This window comes from Oncorhynchus clarkii, chromosome 17, assembly GCF_045791955.1.
Source record: "Oncorhynchus clarkii lewisi isolate Uvic-CL-2024 chromosome 17, UVic_Ocla_1.0, whole genome shotgun sequence".
NCBI lineage: Eukaryota > Metazoa > Chordata > Actinopteri > Salmoniformes > Salmonidae > Oncorhynchus > Oncorhynchus clarkii.
In genome coordinates this window covers 2,697,922-2,717,197 of record NC_092163.1, presented here as the reverse complement: position 1 = coordinate 2,717,197, position 19,276 = coordinate 2,697,922, and the positions used below count along the sequence as shown (strand labels likewise).

Genomic DNA, 19,276 nt, shown 5'->3' with positions numbered 1-19,276 from the left:
AAATAAATAACAATATTTTATATAAATATTTTAGTTATTCTTTGTATGATACCTAGTATAAAATATATTGATAATTGTGGACAATAATTAATAGGTCTACACACAGAACACATTGTTGAGCATTTAGTCTGGAAAAAATAAACAAATAAACAAAGAAATCACATAATATCTTATAGAAATACTTTTATTTACAAAGTATAACCAGAGAGGAAGAGGAAGAGAGGCCCAACGCGGCTGCAAATCTGTCTCCCTCCAATAGGTGGCGTTTTTCTCTTTGTTTCGCCCACCAAGCAGGGAGTTTTTGTATGGAGGTCAATAAGTGTGTCAATTTTGGTCAACAACAAAAAGTAATGGCTTATTTCCTACACAAGGTTTACTTCGAATAGAAGTTGTGTCATCCTTAAGTCGTTACGAATGTACTGATATAAGTAGGACACGTGACATGCGTGGGGGGGGAAATCATCAAGGACGACAACCACCCAAGCCACTGCCTGTTCACCCCGTTACCATCCAGAAGGCATGTTTAATAGAATATTTAATATAACACAAACACATTATTTATTAATTTCGGTTGCATATCCTGACGCGAAGTTTGTTCTATATAAAGTATTTGACAGGATTTTGGTGGCTCGTGTTGACCAGTAGTGTGTGCCACAGGAAGTATTTGACTCTAGACACAAAATTGAGGAAATTAGAAGGGGGGGTTTCGGCAGGCAAGAAAATGTAGAATAACGTTCGTTTAGCAACGTTTAGTCCTGCTCATTTTGCGAGCTGGTTACCTAAATAGATAAACCAAATATTTGTTTTATTTATTTAAATAGGCAAATCAGTTAACAACAAATTCTTATTTGCAATGACGGCCTACCAAAACGCCTTTGGCTAAACAAGGAGCAGCCGGTTTGCTAATTCCTCGGTACAGTCATTTTACTCGTGAAGACACGACAGCTGGCTAACTATGAAATAAAAGTCACACTTCAACCGTGAACCTGAAATAATGTTAGCATGTTAGCTAGCTAGCTACACAAACGGGTCGGACGGGAGATGTGTTACTAACTGGCTAACAGCTAACTAGCTGGGGGAACAACAAAACCAGGCCGCTGAAACCAGTGCGGTTTCATCCTGGAATGCGTTGGTTTACAGACCGTGTTACAAGCATCATTAAAACAAATAATAATCATTAGCAATAGGTTACCTGGAACTGATTTCCTGTAGCTAATTGTTTGGCTGAAAATAATTGGAAATGGTGAGGTCTCGTAGAGCAGCGGGAAAAATGTATCCACTTTCCGAGTGAGTTTGGTCTGGATTATGAGATGCTGCAGGAAATGTTCGCGAGCGTCGTATCAGCGTAGTCATTGTGCATGTTTTACCGGCCTCCGACGGAAAGAAGTCAGGAAAAACAAACGAAAATAGATATTTCAACCAAAACAAGACAGCTATCATTACATTATATTTCTATGGGTCACACATGGTTAGCAGATGTTAATGCGAGTGTAGCGAAATGCTTGTCTTCTCGTTCCGACAGTGCAGTAATATCTAACAAGTAATCTAACAAATTCACAACAACTACCCAATACACACAAGTGTAAAGGGATTGAATAAGAATATGTAAATATAAATATATGGATGAGATGACCGAGAGGCACGATGCATAACATACAGTATATATACACACGAGATGAGTAATGTAAGATATGTAAACATTAAAGTGGCATTATTTAAAGTGACTATACTGACATCAATAAAGACAATCTACCAACATAATACAGCATTTCGCGACATTCTTTTCTGATTTCTACTTGATTTTGTGGATGCTTTTCGGAAATTCTGTGATACATTTTGCAACTTTTTTTCCCTCGTGCATGTTGACTGTTGTGCAAGTGTGTACCCAATCTCCACAAATCTGAAAAAGAACAATTGCACCAATTAATTAGATAAAATGTATCCACTCACACACACCTCTCCGTCAGGCTTGGGTCTTGCTATCAACACAAGATGCACCTCCCAGTCCCTCTCACACCTCTCCTCTCCGTCAGGCTTGGGGCTTGCTATCAACACAAGATGCACCTCCCAGTCCCACTCACACCTCTCCTCTCCATCAGGCTTGGGGCTTGCTATCAACACAAGATGCACCTCCCAGTCCCACTCACACCTCTCCTCTCCATCAGGCTTGGGGCTTGCTATCAACACAAGATGCACCTCCCAGTCCCTCTCACACCTCTCCTCTCCATCAGGCTTGGGGCTTGCTATCAACACAAGATGCACCTCCCAGTCCCTCTCACACCTCTCCTCTCCGTCAGGCTTGGGGCTTGCTATCAACACAAGATGCACCTCCCAGTCCCTCTCACACCTCTCCTCTCCGTCAGGCTTGGGGCTTGCTATCAACACAAGATGCACCTCCCAGTCCCTCTCACACCTCTCCTCTCCATCAGGCTTGGGTCTTGCTATCAACACAAGATGCACCTCCCAGTCCCTCTCACACCTCTCCTCTCCGTCAGGCTTGGGGCTTGCTATCAACACAAGATGCACCTCCCAGTCCCTCTCACACCTCTCCTCTCCATCAGGCTTGGGTCTTGCTATCAACACAAGATGCACCTCCCAGTCCCTCTCACACCTCTCCTCTCCATCAGGCTTGGGGCTTGCTATCAACACAAGATGCACCTCCCAGTCCCTCTCACACCTCTCCTCTCCATCAGGCTTGGGTCTTGCTATCAACACAAGATGCACCTCCCAGTCCCACACACACCTCTCCTCTCCGTCAGGCTTGGGTCTTGCTATCAACACAAGATGCACCTCCCAGTCCCACACACACCTCTCCTCTCCATCAGGCTTGGGGCTTGCTATCAACACAAGATGCACCTCCCAGTCCCACACACACCTCTCCTTTCCATCAGGCTTGGGGCTTGCTATCAACACAAGATGCACCTCCCAGTCCCTCTCACACCTCTCCTCTCCATCAGGCTTGGGGCTTGCTATCAACACAAGATGCACCTCCCAGTCCCTCTCACACCTCTCCTCTCCATCAGGCTTGGGTCTTGCTATCAACACAAGATGCACCTCCCAGTCCCACACACACCTCTCCTCTCCGTCAGGCTTGGGTCTTGCTATCAACACAAGATGCACCTCCCAGTCCCACACACACCTCTCCTCTCCATCAGGCTTGGGGCTTGCTATCAACACAAGATGCACCTCCCAGTCCCACACACACCTCTCCTCTCCATCAGGCTTGGGGCTTGCTATCAACACAAGATGCACCTCCCAGTCCCTCTCACACCTCTCCTCTTCTGTCATAGTGATCTGCCGCTGCCGTGGGAACTGTTCTGACATTCTCATATACTTTGCTGATTCGAAGTGACTTGATTGTCGACCTTCTCTCGTGTTCCAGCACAACGTTACATGGAGTGCAAAACAATTTCCCAAACACTTTCGTGTACAACATTTGGAAAGTGTTTCGCACAGTCTTTTAGCTGTTATTTTTGTTGGCCAATGAGGTTGAGTTGGATGATTTTGTGAATGATCGCATTTTTCTCTCACGCCATGCTGTCAAAACTCAACAACGCGAGCCACTATGGACAATAGGCCATGTGCTTTTATTGAAACAAAATACAGGCTAGTTCTTTAACACCTTATGCTCTAAAATTCATTCACTGTACATCATTCACAACACTGTAGGAAGGCTATTTCAAAATAACACTGTACATCATTCACAACACTGTAGGAAGGCTATTTCAAAATAACACTGTACATCATTCACAACACTGTAGGAAGGCTATTTCAAAATAACACTGTAGGAAGGCTATTTCAAAATAACACTGTACATCATTCACAACACTGTAGGAAGGCTATTTCAAAATAACACTGTACATCATTCACAACACTGTAGGAAGGCTATTTCAAAAATAACCCTGTACATCATTCACAACACTGTAGGAAGGCTATTTCAAAATAACCCTGTACATCATTCACAACACTGTAGGAAGGCTATTTCAAAATAACACTGTACATCATTCACAACACTGTAGGAAGGCTATTTCAAAATAACACTGTACATCATTCACAACACTGTAGGAAGGCTATTTCAAAATAACACTGTACATCATTCACAACACTGTAGGAAGGCTATTTCAAAATAACACTGTACATCATTCACAACACTGTAGGAAGGCTATTTCAAAATAACTGTACATCATTCACAACACTGTAGGAAGGCTATTTCAAAATAACACTGTACATCATTCACAACACTGTAGGAAGGCTATTTCAAAATAACACTGTACATCATTCACAACACATTAGGAAGGCTATTTCAAAATAACACTGTACATAATTCACAACACTGTAGGCTACTTCAAAATAACACTGTACATCATTCACAACACTGTAGGAAGGCTATTTCAAAATAACACTGTACATCATTCACAACACTGTAGGAAGGCTATTTCAAAATAACACTGTACATCATTCACAACACTGTAGGAAGGCTATTTCAAAATAACTGTACATCATTCACAACACTGTAGGAAGGCTATTTCAAAATAACACTGTACATCATTCACAACACTGTAGGAAGGCTATTTCAAAATAACACTGTACATCATTCACAACACATTAGGAAGGCTATTTCAAAATAACACTGTACATCATTCACAACACTGTAGGAAGGCTACTTCAAAATAACACTGTACATCATTCACAACACTGTAGGCTACTTCAAAATAACACTGTACATCATTCACAACACTGTAGGCTACTTCAAAATAACACTGTACATCATTCACAACACTGTAGGCTACTTCAAAATAACACTGTACATCATTCACAACACTGTAGGCTACTTCAAAATAACACTGTACATCATTCACAACACTGTAGGCTACTTCAAAATAACACTGTACATCATTCACAACACTGTAGGCTACTTCAAAATAACACTGTACATCATTCACAACACTGTAGGAAGGCTATTTCAAAATAACACTGTACATCATTCACAACACTGTAGGCTACTTCAAAATAACACTGTACATCATTCACAACACTGTAGGCTACTTCAAAATAACACTGTACATCATTCACAACACTGTAGGAAGGCTATTTCAAAAATAACCCTGTACATCATTCACAACACTGTAGGAAGGCTATTTCAAAATAACCCTGTACATCATTCACAACACTGTAGGAAGGCTATTTCAAAATAACACTGTACATCATTCACAACACTGTAGGAAGGCTATTTCAAAATAACACTGTACATCATTCACAACACTGTAGGAAGGCTATTTCAAAATAACACTGTACATCATTCACAACACTGTAGGAAGGCTATTTCAAAATAACTGTACATCATTCACAACACTGTAGGAAGGCTATTTCAAAATAACACTGTACATCATTCACAACACTGTAGGAAGGCTATTTCAAAATAACACTGTACATCATTCACAACACATTAGGAAGGCTATTTCAAAATAACACTGTACATAATTCACAACACTGTAGGCTACTTCAAAATAACACTGTACATAATTCACAACACTGTAGGCTACTTCAAAATAACACTGTAAATAACCCAAGATCTAAGACTTGAAGAATTATATATTTTTTAAATTCATGTTGAGAAATGTGAAAGGAGGGTGAGCACAAACTTAAAATACTGCCATTATGGCTGCGTTTACACAGGCAGACAAATGTGGTTTTTTTCTCCATTCATTGGTCTTTTGACCAATCACATGACATTTTTTCACATCAGATCTTGGCTGCCTGTGTAAACTCAGCCTATGATCCTAAATTGAATCAGTTTTTTGATCTAACTTTATAAAACGAGCACCACTCTTTATTCATCACAAATATTCTCTGAGGTAGCCTCTTCTCTGGGAAGCTGAACAAGTAGAGCAGAGATTGTGTGTAAAGTAGATAATCCACTCTCCATTCATCACAAACATTCACCAGAGTAGCCTCTTATGTTTAAGCAATAAGGCCAGAGGGGGTGTGGTATATGGCCAATATACCACGGCTAAGGGCTGTTCTTACGCACGACTGAAAGCGGAGTGCCTGGTTACAGCCCTTAGCGGAGGTATATTGGCCATATACCACAAACCCCCGAGGTGCCTTATTGATGTTATAAACTGGTTACCAACGTAATTAGAGCAGTAAAAATACATGTTTTGTCATACTGTCTGATATACCAACGGCAGTCAGACAATCAGCATTCAGGGCTCAAACCAGACAGTTTATAATATTCCAACAATGCAGTGAGTGTCTGGCATCTTTTATTCTTGTGATTTATCATCACCATGATACAATACTGACTTTTCATGGATAAAGACAATCTACCAACATCATCCACCTTCAATGAAGAAGAAGATTACAGTTTGTTAGCATTTATTGTTTAATTAATGGATACTTTACAATGTTCTAAACCAGGGGTTGGAACCAGTTCAGGGAACAGAAAAGAATACCGGAATTTCAAGGAACAGAACCAGAACTGTCAACGAAAGGGATCTATACTGTTCCGGAACAGAACAAAATTCTAAAAAACACTGGTTCCATCCAGATCATGACATAACAATACATTTTATGTCAATACAAACCAGCCCTTCTACTGAGTTTAATCAGGTATAAAAAATATCCACAACTGAATTCTACTGGAGTCTATGAGAGATAGATGGAATAGTGCCCCATTTGGGACAATGAGCCCCAGTATATACTATATATAGACTCAGCCCCAGTATATACTATAAACAGACTCAGCCCCAGTAAACAGTCCTATATAGACTTAGCCCCAGTATACAGGCCTATATAGACTCAGCCCCAGTATATAGGCCTATATAGACTCAGCCCCAGTATATACTATATATAGACTCAGCCCCAGTATATACTATATATATAGACTCAGCCCCAGTGTAGACAAATATAGACTCAGCCCCAGTATATACTATAAACAGACTCAGCCCCAGTAAACAGTCCTATATAGACTCAGCCCCAGTATACATGCCTATATAGACTCAGCCCCAGTATACAGGCCTATTAGACTCAGCCCCAGTATACAGGCCTATATAGACTCAGCCCCAGTAAACAGCCCTATATAGACTCAGTCACAGTATACAGGCCTATTTGTGAACTTCCAATACACTCATAGAAGTAAAAGAAGATGAAGATAGCCCTAAATGGTGCTGTCCATGACCATGGTGTCACATAAGACACCATTGCAAGGATAGGTGTGAATATCAATACCTATAGTTAGCTAATGTATCCTCACTTCACGTTTATTTCACATCACTCTCCTCTCCCTCAACTTCTTTCTCTTCTTGGACAATCACATTGAAAGCACAGGCAGGCTTCCCTCCAATGGATATTCTCTCATGACTTTTTAAACTTCTTAGCTGAGTGAATCCCTCGCCACACTGAGAGCAGTGGTAAGGCTTCTCTCCACTGTGTGATCTCTGATGATTCTTTAGGTCTCCAGCAAAACGGAAATTATTTCCGCACAGTGAGCAGTGGAAAGGTTTCTCCCCTGTATGAATTCTCTGATGATTTGTAAGGCTTCCTGAATGATTGAAGCTCTTCCCACATGTGGTGCAGTGGTAAGGCTTCTCTCCACTATGCACTCGTTCGTGTCTCTTAAGGTTTACTTTCTCACTGAAACTCCTCCCACATTGAGAGCAGAGAAAAGGTTTCTCTCCAGTGTGTACTCTTTGATGATTCTTAAGATTACTTGAGGTACTGAAACTCTTTCCACATTGAGGACAGATGTAACGATCAGGCAGTCTTGATATATCTGGGTCAACTATACCACTATTGTCTTCCTCTTCAACTTCTCTCATTTCCTTCTCATCCTTCTCCTCTTTGACAATCACATTGAAAGTACAGGCAGGTGTCTCTCCAAAATGTATTTTCTGATGGCTTTTAAGACTTTTTAGTTGAGGGAATCCCTCCCCACACTGAGAGCAGTGGTAAGGCTTCTCTCCACAGTGTGCTCTCTGATGATTCTTTAGGTTTCCAGCGAAACCAAAACTATTTCCGCACAGAAAGCAACGGTAAGGCTTCTCCCCTGTATGTATTCTCTGATGTTTCCTAAGATTTCCTGGCTGACTAAAACTCTTCTGGCAAAGAGAGCAGTGATAAGGCTTCTCCCCTGTATGTACTCTTTGATGTTCCTTAAGACTTCCAGAACGATTGAAGCTTTTCCCACACTGGGTGCAGTGGTAAGGCTTCTCCCCACTATGTACCTTCTCATGTCCCGTGAGGTTGAATTTTTCACGGAACCTCTTCCCACATGTGGCACAGTGAAATGGTTTCTCTTGAGTGTGTACTCTTTGATGATTCTTTAGTTTACCTGAGGAACGGAAACTCTTCACACACTGATGACAGGGGAATCGACCACGACCAGATAGTCTTGATGTATCTGGGTCAACTACTCCACTAGGTTCCTGCTCTTCCTTAACTTCTCTCTTTACCGTCTCATAGATTTCCTTTTCATCCTCCTCCTCTTTGACAATCACATTGAAAGTACTGGCAGGCTTCTCTCCACTGTGCGATCTCTGATGAGTCTTCAGGTCTCCTGCTCGACTGAAACACTTCCCACATTGAGGACAGGGGTAACTCCCACAACCAGGCAGTCTTGATGCTGTGGAACTGGGCTCCTTGACTGAGTCTGGGTTGGGGATCTCTCCTGTAAGAATATGAACAGATATAGGGTAAGAAACAGACAGAGGAACAAAGTATTTTAGCTTAACCTCTATGAGATATGTGGGACTGGCGTCCCACCTCGCCAACAGCCAGTGAAAGTGAAGGGCTCCAAATTCAAAACAACAAAAATCTCATAATTAAAATTCCTCAAACATAGAAGTATCAAACACCATTTTAAAGATAACATTCTCATTAATCCAGCCACAGTGACTGATTTCAAAAATGCTTTACATCGAAAGCACCACAAACGATTATGTTAGGTCATCACCAAGTCACATAAAAATCCAGCCATGTTTCCAGCCAAAGATAGCAGTCACAAAAAGCAGAAATATATATAAAATGAATCACTAACCTTTAATGATCTTCATCAGATGACACTCATAGGACTTCATGTTACACAATACATGTATGTTTTGTTAGCTAAAGTGCATATTTATATTAAAAAATCTCATTTTACATTTACATTACGTTACGTTCAATAGTTCTAAAACATGCATTGATTTTGCAGAGAGCCACTTCAAGTTACAGAAATACTCATCATAAATGTTGACGAAAATTCAAGTGTTACACGTGGAATTAGAGATATGCTTCTCCTTAATGCAACCACGGTGTCAGATTTTAAAAAAAACTTTACGGAAAAAGCAACCCATGCAATAATCTGAGTTCAACGTTCAGACAACAAAGCAGCCAAAAAGATATCCGCCATATTTGGTGGTCAACATTAGTCAGAAATAGCATTGTAAATATTCACTTACCTTTGATGATCTTCATCAGAATGCACTCCCAGGAATCCCAGTTCCACCATAAATGTTTGATTTGTTCGATAATGTCCATCATTTATGTCCAAATAGCGTCTTTTGTTAGGGCGTTTGGTAAACAAATCCAAACACGTGTTCAGGTCCAGCCGAATATCGGACAAAAAGTTCAAAAAGTTATATTACAGGTCGTAGAAACATGCCAAACTAAGTATAGAATCAATCGTTAGGATGTTTTTAACATAAATGTTCAATAATGTTCCAACCGGAGAATTCCTTTGTCTGTAGAAAAGCAATGGAAACACCTCTCTCGTGACCGCGCGTCATGAGCCCAAGGCACTCTGCCAGACCACTGACTCAAACAGCTCATATGAGCCCCTCCTTCATAGTAGAATCCTCAAACCAGTTTCTAAAGACGGTTGACATCTAGTGGAAGCCTTAGGAAGTGCAACATAACCAATATCCCACTGTTTCTACAATAAGGGCGGAGTTATTTTTTTTTTTTTAAATACAATTTCCCACTTCCTGGTTGGATTTTTTTCTCAGGTTTTCGCCTGCCATGTTATACTCACAGACATCATTCAAACTGTTTTAGAAACCTCAGAGTGTATTCTATCCAATACTGCTAATAATATGCATATATTAGCATCTGGGACAGAGTAGCAGGCAGTTTACTCTGGGCACCTTATTCATCCAAGCTACTCAAAACTGCCCCCATGTGTCACCAGGAAGTTAATGCAGGATTCCACATTAATTAGGATCAACAGTGGATTGAAATAAATACTTTGCAAGGGGCTTGTTTCATTGCACATAGATAATGCCGCCATTGTCAAATTACAATGCTTTGCGCAATGGTCGGTAGACATTTTTTTTGGGGGGGGGGGGGGGGGCACTCGCCTTCCTTCTTACACATACATCATTCAAACAGTTTTAGAAGGGTTATACTACAAAGCAGAATCAATGAGTTAGCCAGCTAACTTGCCTAAATATTCAAAATAAAATGTTTATTCAACAACCAAAAACATATGTTTACATTTCTTAATGAACCAGAAAATCAATGCTTATTTTGGGTTGTTTACCTCTGAACCAAAGAGGATGTTAGCCTGAATTTACCTGAGTCAACAGAGGCCCTGTCCTCCTCTCTCTCTTCCTCCTCCCGCTCATTGATTTCTCTATCCTCGCCCTCCTCCTTCACAATCACATTGAGTTCCATTGTTTGACTGCAGTCCCCCAGCTTCACTGACAGCAACTCTGGACCCCGCTGTGAGCTTCTCTGGGCTGGAACACCACAACCAGAACCTGGTTCAGACATGGTAGGTTGGGTAGATCTAAAAAAGAGGCGCCCGAAAGAGTTCAGGGTGATTTTCACAAACCTAGATCGTGGTATAGCTCCAGAAAAGACAAACATGTATCTAAGCTAGCTAACCACACATCCCGCCCAGCAGGAAACTTTTTTCCCTAAAATAAATATAGGATTGACGGCAACAGCCAGTCAGATTAGGCATTAAGTGAAGAAAAACACTGGCTGTTGAGTACAAACTTATACAAGCAATGAATACAAACCATACAACTCCATGCACAAGGACTAATTTTAACAATTTACACAGAAAATTCTACAAAGTTTGGTAACAAGGACAGCACCAAACAGCAAAAACTGTCAATCTGTCAATCATTTTCTGTGGAAATTGTTAAAAGTAGTTTAGAATTGTTTTTTTGTGTGTATTTTACCCCCTTTCTGTCCCCAATTTCGTGATATCCAATTGCAATTCAATTACGAAAAAAGAGAGACGCTCCTGGGGGTGTAAACTCAGTGGATTTGGTAACTAGAAGTGTTCCTGGGGGTGTAAACTCAGTGGATTTGGTAACTAGAAGTGTTCCTGGGGGTGTAAACTCAGTGGATTTGGAAACTAGAAGTGTTCCTGGGGCTGTAAACTCAGTGGATTTGGAAACTAGAAGTGTTCCTGGGGGTGTAAACTCAGTCGCGTACAGATAATTGTGTAAGGTGCAATAACTAATAAGACACATTGTTAACCATTTAGACTTGAAAAAATGAACAAATAACTATTTTATATAAATATTGTAATTATTCTTTGTACGATAACTAGTATAAAATATATTGATAATTGTGGACAATAATTAATAGGACTACTCACAGAACACATTGTTGACCATTTAGTCTGGAAAAAAGAAACAAATAAACAAAGAAATCACATAATATCTTATAGAAATACTTTTATTTACAAAGTATAACCAGAGAGGAAGAGGAAGAGAGAGGCTCAACTCAGCTGAAAATCTGTCTCCCTCCAGCAGGGGGCGTTTTCTCGTTGTTTCGCCCACCAAGCAGGGAGTTTTTGTTTGGAGGTCAATGAGAGTGAGTCGAATTTTGGTCAACAACAAAAGTAATGGCTTATTTGCACAACACAAGGTTTACTTGATCGAATAGAAGTTGTGTCATCCTTAAGTCGTTACAAGTGTACTGATATAAATACGTGACATGCGTGACACACAACTTTTAGAAAAAACATTAGAGTCTCGAGATAGCCATGCATATTCATGGCATGACGCTACGGCTCTCCAGAGGGTGGTGTGGTTGCACAACGCATCATCGGGGGGGCAAACTACCTGCCCTCCAGGACACCTTCTGCAAATCGATGTCACAGGAAGACCAAAAAGATCATCAAGGACAACAACCACCCGAGCCTCTGCCTGTTCACCCCGCTACCATCCAGAAGGCGAGGTCAGTACAGGTGCATCAAAGTTGGGACCGAGAGACTGAAAAACAGCTTCTATCTCAAGGCCATCAGACTGTTAAACAGCCATCGCTAACACAGAGAGGCTGCTACCTACATAGAGACTTTTCCATATCTTTACATGTATATATTCTTATTCCATTCCTTTACATAGATTTTAGATGTGTGTGTATTGGGTAGTTGTTGTGGAATTGTTAGATTACTTGTTAGATATTACTGCGCTGTCGGAACTACAAGCACAAGCATTTCGTTACACTTGCATTAACATCTGCTGACCATGTGTATGTGACCAATAACATTTGATTTGATCCATCTCTCTCCATTGAATACAGACGGTTGGAGTCCACAACCCTCATCAAATATTCAAAAAAAGGACTAAAATAATGAGATGTATCGACCAATGAGATGTATCAACCAATTCAAAGAAAGGATAGGGGGGAGGAGCTAGACAGCCCACCGTGCAGGTTTGTGGACAACCACTCCCATTATTAGGGCTGGAGAGACATGCATCTTGTCAGTATATCCATATATCCATGACGTGACTCTTATTCTGAAGGATTCCAAAATATCCTTGACCCGGAAGTACTTCCTTATTCTTGTCTGTTTCACAACTGTATTTTATTATTTTGATGGCATTTTGCTTCTTATGTCTCTACAAGTTATGTCGATATTCCTTCTTACTTTGCTTGAAAAAGTGTTCACACCAACAGTATCATTGTATTTTGGTACACCAGAAGTATTCATTCATTCATTCATTTCCAATGGGACACTGTGTTTGCTTTACAGCATTGCTTTGCATAGGCAGTGCATTCGTTGAATTGATCGAACGTATGTATAAAAGTGTATGCCTGGACGGCTTGACAGAAATGGTAGCTGAAAGTTGAACTGTTGATGCATACCATTTTGCGCATAATCACTATAGATGTGTTCGAAGCATTGGGATTCGACGTTTGCATAAACCGGTAGCTGGTGTTGTTCCGAACCCCGTGTACGCGCACGCACTCAATTATTAATTGCTGCGACTTGCTTCCTAGTTGAGATTTCTGATCCCGTTTATTCCCTCCTCTATATTTAACGTAACACACATACATTAACTAATAATTTCAGTTGCATATCCTGACGCGAAGTTTGTTCTATATAAAGTATTTGACAGGATTTTGGTGGCTCGTGTTGACCAGTAGTGTGTGCCACAGGAAGTATTTGACTCTAGACACAAAATTAAGGAAATTAGAAATAGAAAATGTAGAATAGCGTGCGTGCGCGTTCACGCATTAGGGGGGGCTGAATTCTGGCAGGTTGATTTGCGGGACAACACCTGTAAACGTTAGTTTAGCAACGTTTAGTCCTGCTAATTTTGCGAGCTGGTTACCTTAATAGCTAAACCAAATATTTGTTTTATTTATTTAAATAGGCAAATCAGTTAACAACAAATTCTTATTTGCAATGACGGCCTACCAAAAGGCCTGTGGCTAAACAATGAAGTGGAAGTCACACTTCAACCGTGAAATAATGTTAGCATGTTAGCTAGCTAGCTACACAAACGGGTCGGACGGGAGATGTGTTGCTAACTGGCTAACAGCTAACTAGCTGGGGGAACAACAAAACCAGGCCGCTGAAACCAGTGCGGTTTCATCCTGGAATGCGTTGGTTTACAGACCGTGTTACAAGCATCATTAAAACAAATAATAATAATTAGCAATAGGTTACCTGGAACTGATTTCCTGTTTGGCTGAAAATAACTTGAGGAAATGGTGAGGTCTCGTAGAGCAAGAGGTAAAAATGTATCCACTTTCCGAGTGAGTTTGGTCTGGATTATGAGATGCTGCAGGAAAATTCGTGAGCGTCGTATCAGCGTAGTCATTGTGCATGTTTTACCGGCCTCCGACGGAAAGAAGTCAGGCAAAACAAACGAAAATAGATATTTCAACAAAAACAAGACAGCTGTCATTACATTATATTTCTATCAGCAGTGTGATGTTATATTATTACAACAGTGTACAGCATCTGTTATCCTTTATCCTCATGTCACTATCAAATCCATTGTATGGGTCACACATGGTTAGCAGATGTTAATGCGAGTGTAGCGAACTGCTTGGCTTCTAGTTCCGACAGTGCAGTAATATCTAACAGATTCACAACAACAATACACACAAATCTAAAGGGATTGAATAAGAATATGTACATATAAATATATGGATGAGATGACCGAGAGGCACGATGCATAACATACAGTATATATACACACATGAGATGAGTAATGTAAGATATGTAAAGATTAAAGTGGCATTATTTAAAGTGACTATACTGACATCAATAAAGACAATCTACCAACATAATACAGCATTTCGCGGCATTCTTTTCTGATTTCTACTTGATTTTGTGGATGCTTTTCGGAAATTCTGTGATACATTTTGTAACTTTTTTTCCGTCGTGCATGTTAACTGTTGTGCAAGTGTGTACCCAATCTTCACAAATCTGAAAAATAACAATTGCACCAATTAATTAGATAAAATGTATCCACTCACACACACCTCTCCTCTCCGTCAGGCTTGGGGCTTGCTATCAACACAAGATGCACCTCCCAGTCCCACACACACCTCTCCTCTCCATCAGGCTTGGGGCTTGCTATCAACACAAGATGCACCTCCCAGTCCCACACACACCTCTCCTCTCCATCAGGCTTGGGGCTTGCTATCAACACAAGATGCACCTCCCAGTCCCACTCACACCTCTCCTCTCCATCAGGCTTGGGGCTTGCTATCAACACAAGATGCACCTCCCAGTCCCACACACACCTCTCCTCTCCATCAGGCTTGGGGCTTGCTATCAACACAAGATGCACCTCCCAGTCCCACACACACCTCTCCTCTCCATCAGGCTTGGGGCTTGCTATCAACACAAGATGCACCTCCCAGTCCCACACACACCTCTCCTCTCCATCAGGCTTGGGGCTTGCTATCAACACAAGATGCACCTCCCAGTCCCTCTCACACCTCTCCTCTCCGTCAGGCTTGGGGCTTGCTATCAACACAAGATGCACCTCCCAGTCCCTCTCACACCTCTCCTCTCCATCAGGCTTGGGTCTTGCTATCAACACAAGATGCACCTCCCAGTCCCTCTCACACCTCTCCTCTCCGTCAGGCTTGGGGCTTGCTATCAACACAAGATGCACCTCCCAGTCCCTCTCACACCTCTCCTCTCCATCAGGCTTGGGTCTTGCTATCAACACAAGATGCACCTCCCAGTCCCTCTCACACCTCTCCTCTCCATCAGGCTTGGGTCTTGCTATCAACACAAGATGCACCTCCCAGTCCCTCTCACACCTCTCCTCTCCGTCAGGCTTGGGTCTTGCTATCAACACAAGATGCACCTCCCAGTCCCTCTCACACCTCTCCTCTCCATCAGGCTTGGGTCTTGCTATCAACACAAGATGCACCTCCCAGTCCCTCTCACACCTCTCCTCTCCATCAGGCTTGGGTCTTGCTATCAACACAAGATGCACCTCCCAGTCCCTCTCACACCTCTCCTCTCCGTCAGGCTTGGGTCTTGCTATCAACACAAGATGCACCTCCCAGTCCCTCTCACACCTCTCCTCTCCGTCAGGCTTGGGTCTTGCTATCAACACAAGATGCACCTCCCAGTCCCACTCACACCTCTCCTCTCCGTCAGGCTTGGGTCTTGCTATCAACACAAGATGCACCTCCCAGTCCCTCTCACACCTCTCCTCTCCATCAGGCTTGGGTCTTGCTATCAACACAAGATGCACCTCCCAGTCCCACTCACACCTCTCCTCTCCGTCAGGCTTGGGTCTTGCTATCAACACAAGATGCACCTCCCAGTCCCACTCACACCTCTCCTCTCCGTCAGGCTTGGGTCTTGCTATCAACACAAGATGCACCTCCCAGTCCCTCTCACACCTCTCCTCTCCATCAGGCTTGGGTCTTGCTATCAACACAAGATGCACCTCCCAGTCCCTCTCACACCTCTCCTCTCCATCAGGCTTGGGGCTTGCTATCAACACAAGATGCACCTCCCAGTCCCTCTCACACCTCTCCTCTCCATCAGGCTTGGGTCTTGCTATCAACACAAGATGCACCTCCCAGTCCCTCTCACACCTCTCCTCTCCATCAGGCTTGGGTCTTGCTATCAACACAAGATGCACCTCCCAGTCCCTCTCACACCTCTCCTCTCCATCAGGCTTGGGTCTTGCTATCAACACAAGATGCACCTCCCAGTCCCTCTCACACCTCTCCTCTCCGTCAGGCTTGGGTCTTGCTATCAACACAAGATGCACCTCCCAGTCCCACTCACACCTCTCCTCTCCGTCAGGCTTGGGTCTTGCTATCAACACAAGATGCACCTCCCAGTCCCTCTCACACCTCTCCTCTCCGTCAGGCTTGGGTCTTGCTATCAACACAAGATGCACCTCCCAGTCCCTCTCACACCTCTCCTCTCCATCAGGCTTGGGTCTTGCTATCAACACAAGATGCACCTCCCAGTCCCTCTCACACCTCTCCTCTCCATCAGGCTTGGGTCTTGCTATCAACACAAGATGCACCTCCCAGTCCCTCTCACACCTCTCCTCTCCGTCAGGCTTGGGTCTTGCTATCAACACAAGATGCACCTCCCAGTCCCTCTCACACCTCTCCTCTCCGTCAGGCTTGGGTCTTGCTATCAACACAAGATGCACCTCCCAGTCCCACTCACACCTCTCCTCTCCGTCAGGCTTGGGTCTTGCTATCAACACAAGATGCACCTCCCAGTCCCTCTCACACCTCTCCTCTCCATCAGGCTTGGGTCTTGCTATCAACACAAGATGCACCTCCCAGTCCCACTCACACCTCTCCTCTCCGTCAGGCTTGGGTCTTGCTATCAACACAAGATGCACCTCCCAGTCCCACTCACACCTCTCCTCTCCGTCAGGCTTGGGTCTTGCTATCAACACAAGATGCACCTCCCAGTCCCTCTCACACCTCTCCTCTCCATCAGGCTTGGGTCTTGCTATCAACACAAGATGCACCTCCCAGTCCCTCTCACACCTCTCCTCTCCATCAGGCTTGGGGCTTGCTATCAACACAAGATGCACCTCCCAGTCCCTCTCACACCTCTCCTCTCCATCAGGCTTGGGTCTTGCTATCAACACAAGATGCACCTCCCAGTCCCTCTCACACCTCTCCTCTCCATCAGGCTTGGGTCTTGCTATCAACACAAGATGCACCTCCCAGTCCCTCTCACACCTCTCCTCTCCATCAGGCTTGGGTCTTGCTATCAACACAAGATGCACCTCCCAGTCCCTCTCACACCTCTCCTCTCCGTCAGGCTTGGGTCTTGCTATCAACACAAGATGCACCTCCCAGTCCCACTCACACCTCTCCTCTCCATCAGGCTTGGGTCTTGCTATCAACACAAGATGCACCTCCCAGTCCCTCTCACACCTCTCCTCTCCGTCAGGCTTGGGTCTTGCTATCAACACAAGATGCACCTCCCAGTCCCACTCACACCTCTCCTCTCCATCAGGCTTGGGTCTTGCTATCAACACAAGATGCACCTCCCAGTCCCTCTCACACCTCTCCTCTCCATCAGGCTTGGGTCTTGCTATCAACACAAGATGCACCTCCCAGTCCCTCTCACACCTCTCCTCTCCGTCAGGCTTGGGGCTTGCTATCAACACAAGATGCACCTCCCAGTCCCACTCACACCTCTCCTCTCCATCAGGCTTGGGTCTTGCTATCAACACAAGATGCACCTCCCAGTCCCTCTCACACCTCTCCTCTCCGTCAGGCTTGGGTCTTGCTATCAACACAAGATGCACCTCCCAGTCCCTCTCACACCTCTCCTCTCCATCAGGCTTGGGTCTTGCTATCAACACAAGATGCACCTCCCAGTCCCTCTCACACCTCTCCTCTCCGTCAGGCTTGGGTCTTGCTATCAACACAAGATGCACCTCCCAGTCCCACTCACACCTCTCCTCTCCATCAGGCTTGGGTCTTGCTATCAACACAAGATGCACCTCCCAGTCCCTCTCACACCTCTCCTCTCCATCAGGCTTGGGTCTTGCTATCAACACAAGATGCACCTCCCAGTCCCTCTCACACCTCTCCTCTCCATCAGGCTTGGGTCTTGCTATCAACACAAGATGCACCTCCCAGTCCCTCTCACACCTCTCCTCTCCATCAGGCTTGGGTCTTGCTATCAACACAAGATGCACCTCCCAGTCCCTCTCACACCTCTCCTCTCCGTCAGGCTTGGGTCTTGCTATCAACACAAGATGCACCTCCCAGTCCCTCTCACACCTCTCCTCTCCATCAGGCTTGGGTCTTGCTATCAACACAAGATGCACCTCCCAGTCCCTCTCACACCTCTCCTCTCCGTCAGGCTTGGGTCTTGCTATCAACACAAGATGCACCTCCCAGTCCCACTCACACCTCTCCTCTCCATCAGGCTTGGGTCTTGCTATCAACACAAGATGCACCTCCCAGTCCCACTCACACCTCTCCTCTCCGTCAGGCTTGGGTCTTGCTATCAACACAAGATGCACCTCCCAGTCCCACTCACACCTCTCCTCTCCATCAGGCTTGGGTCTTGCTATCAACACAAGATGCACCTCCCAGTCCCACTCACACCTCTCCTCTCCATCAGGCTTGGGTCTTGCTATCAACACAAGATGCACCTCCCAGTCCCACTCACACCTCTCCTCTCCATCAGGCTTGGGTCTTGCTATCAACACAAGATGCACCTCCCAGTCCCTCTCACACCTCTCCTCTCCATCAGGCTTGGGTCTTGCTATCAACACAAGATGCACCTCCCAGTCCCTCTCACACCTCTCCTCTCCATCAGGCTTGGGTCTTGCTATCAACACAAGATGCACCTCCCAGTCCCTCTCACACCTCTCCTCTCCGTCAGGCTTGGGGCTTGCTATCAACACAAGATGCACCTCCCAGTCCCTCTCACACCTCTCCTCTCCATCAGGCTTGGGTCTTGCTATCAACACAAGATGCACCTCCCAGTCCCTCTCACACCTCTCCTCTCCGTCAGGCTTGGGTCTTGCTATCAACACAAGATGCACCTCCCAGTCCCTCTCACACC

At 44.0% G+C, this 19,276-nt stretch overlaps 2 protein-coding genes across 2 annotated transcripts in view; both read right to left on the bottom strand.

Annotated features, from left to right (window-relative positions):
* LOC139370080 (zinc finger protein 271-like) overlaps window positions 1–19,276 on the bottom strand; it is a 39,071-nt gene that overhangs the window by 3,842 nt on the left and 15,953 nt on the right. The gene's annotated exons all lie outside the window — the stretch shown is intronic.
* Window positions 6,368–14,005, bottom strand: LOC139370094 (zinc finger protein ZFP2-like). Its single transcript, XM_071109411.1, has 3 exons — window positions 13,898–14,005; window positions 10,554–10,768; window positions 6,368–8,668 (listed from the first exon to the last, which is right to left on the bottom strand). The coding sequence occupies exons 2-3, from the start codon at window positions 10,750–10,752 to the stop codon at window positions 7,263–7,265; spliced, it is 1,605 nt and encodes a 534-aa protein (XP_070965512.1). The 5' UTR covers window positions 10,753–10,768; window positions 13,898–14,005; the 3' UTR covers window positions 6,368–7,262.

Bases quoted from the DNA above. Each gene is read 5' to 3' on its own strand.
- LOC139370094 (XM_071109411.1), bottom strand. From the start codon at position 10,752: ATGTCTGAACCAGGTTCTGGTTGTGGTGTTCCAGCCCAGAGAAGCTCA. The intron at 8,669-10,553 runs GTAAATTCAGGC...ATATTCTTACAG, and splicing joins CAGGGCCTCTGTTGACTCAG to GAGAGATCCCCAACCCAGAC.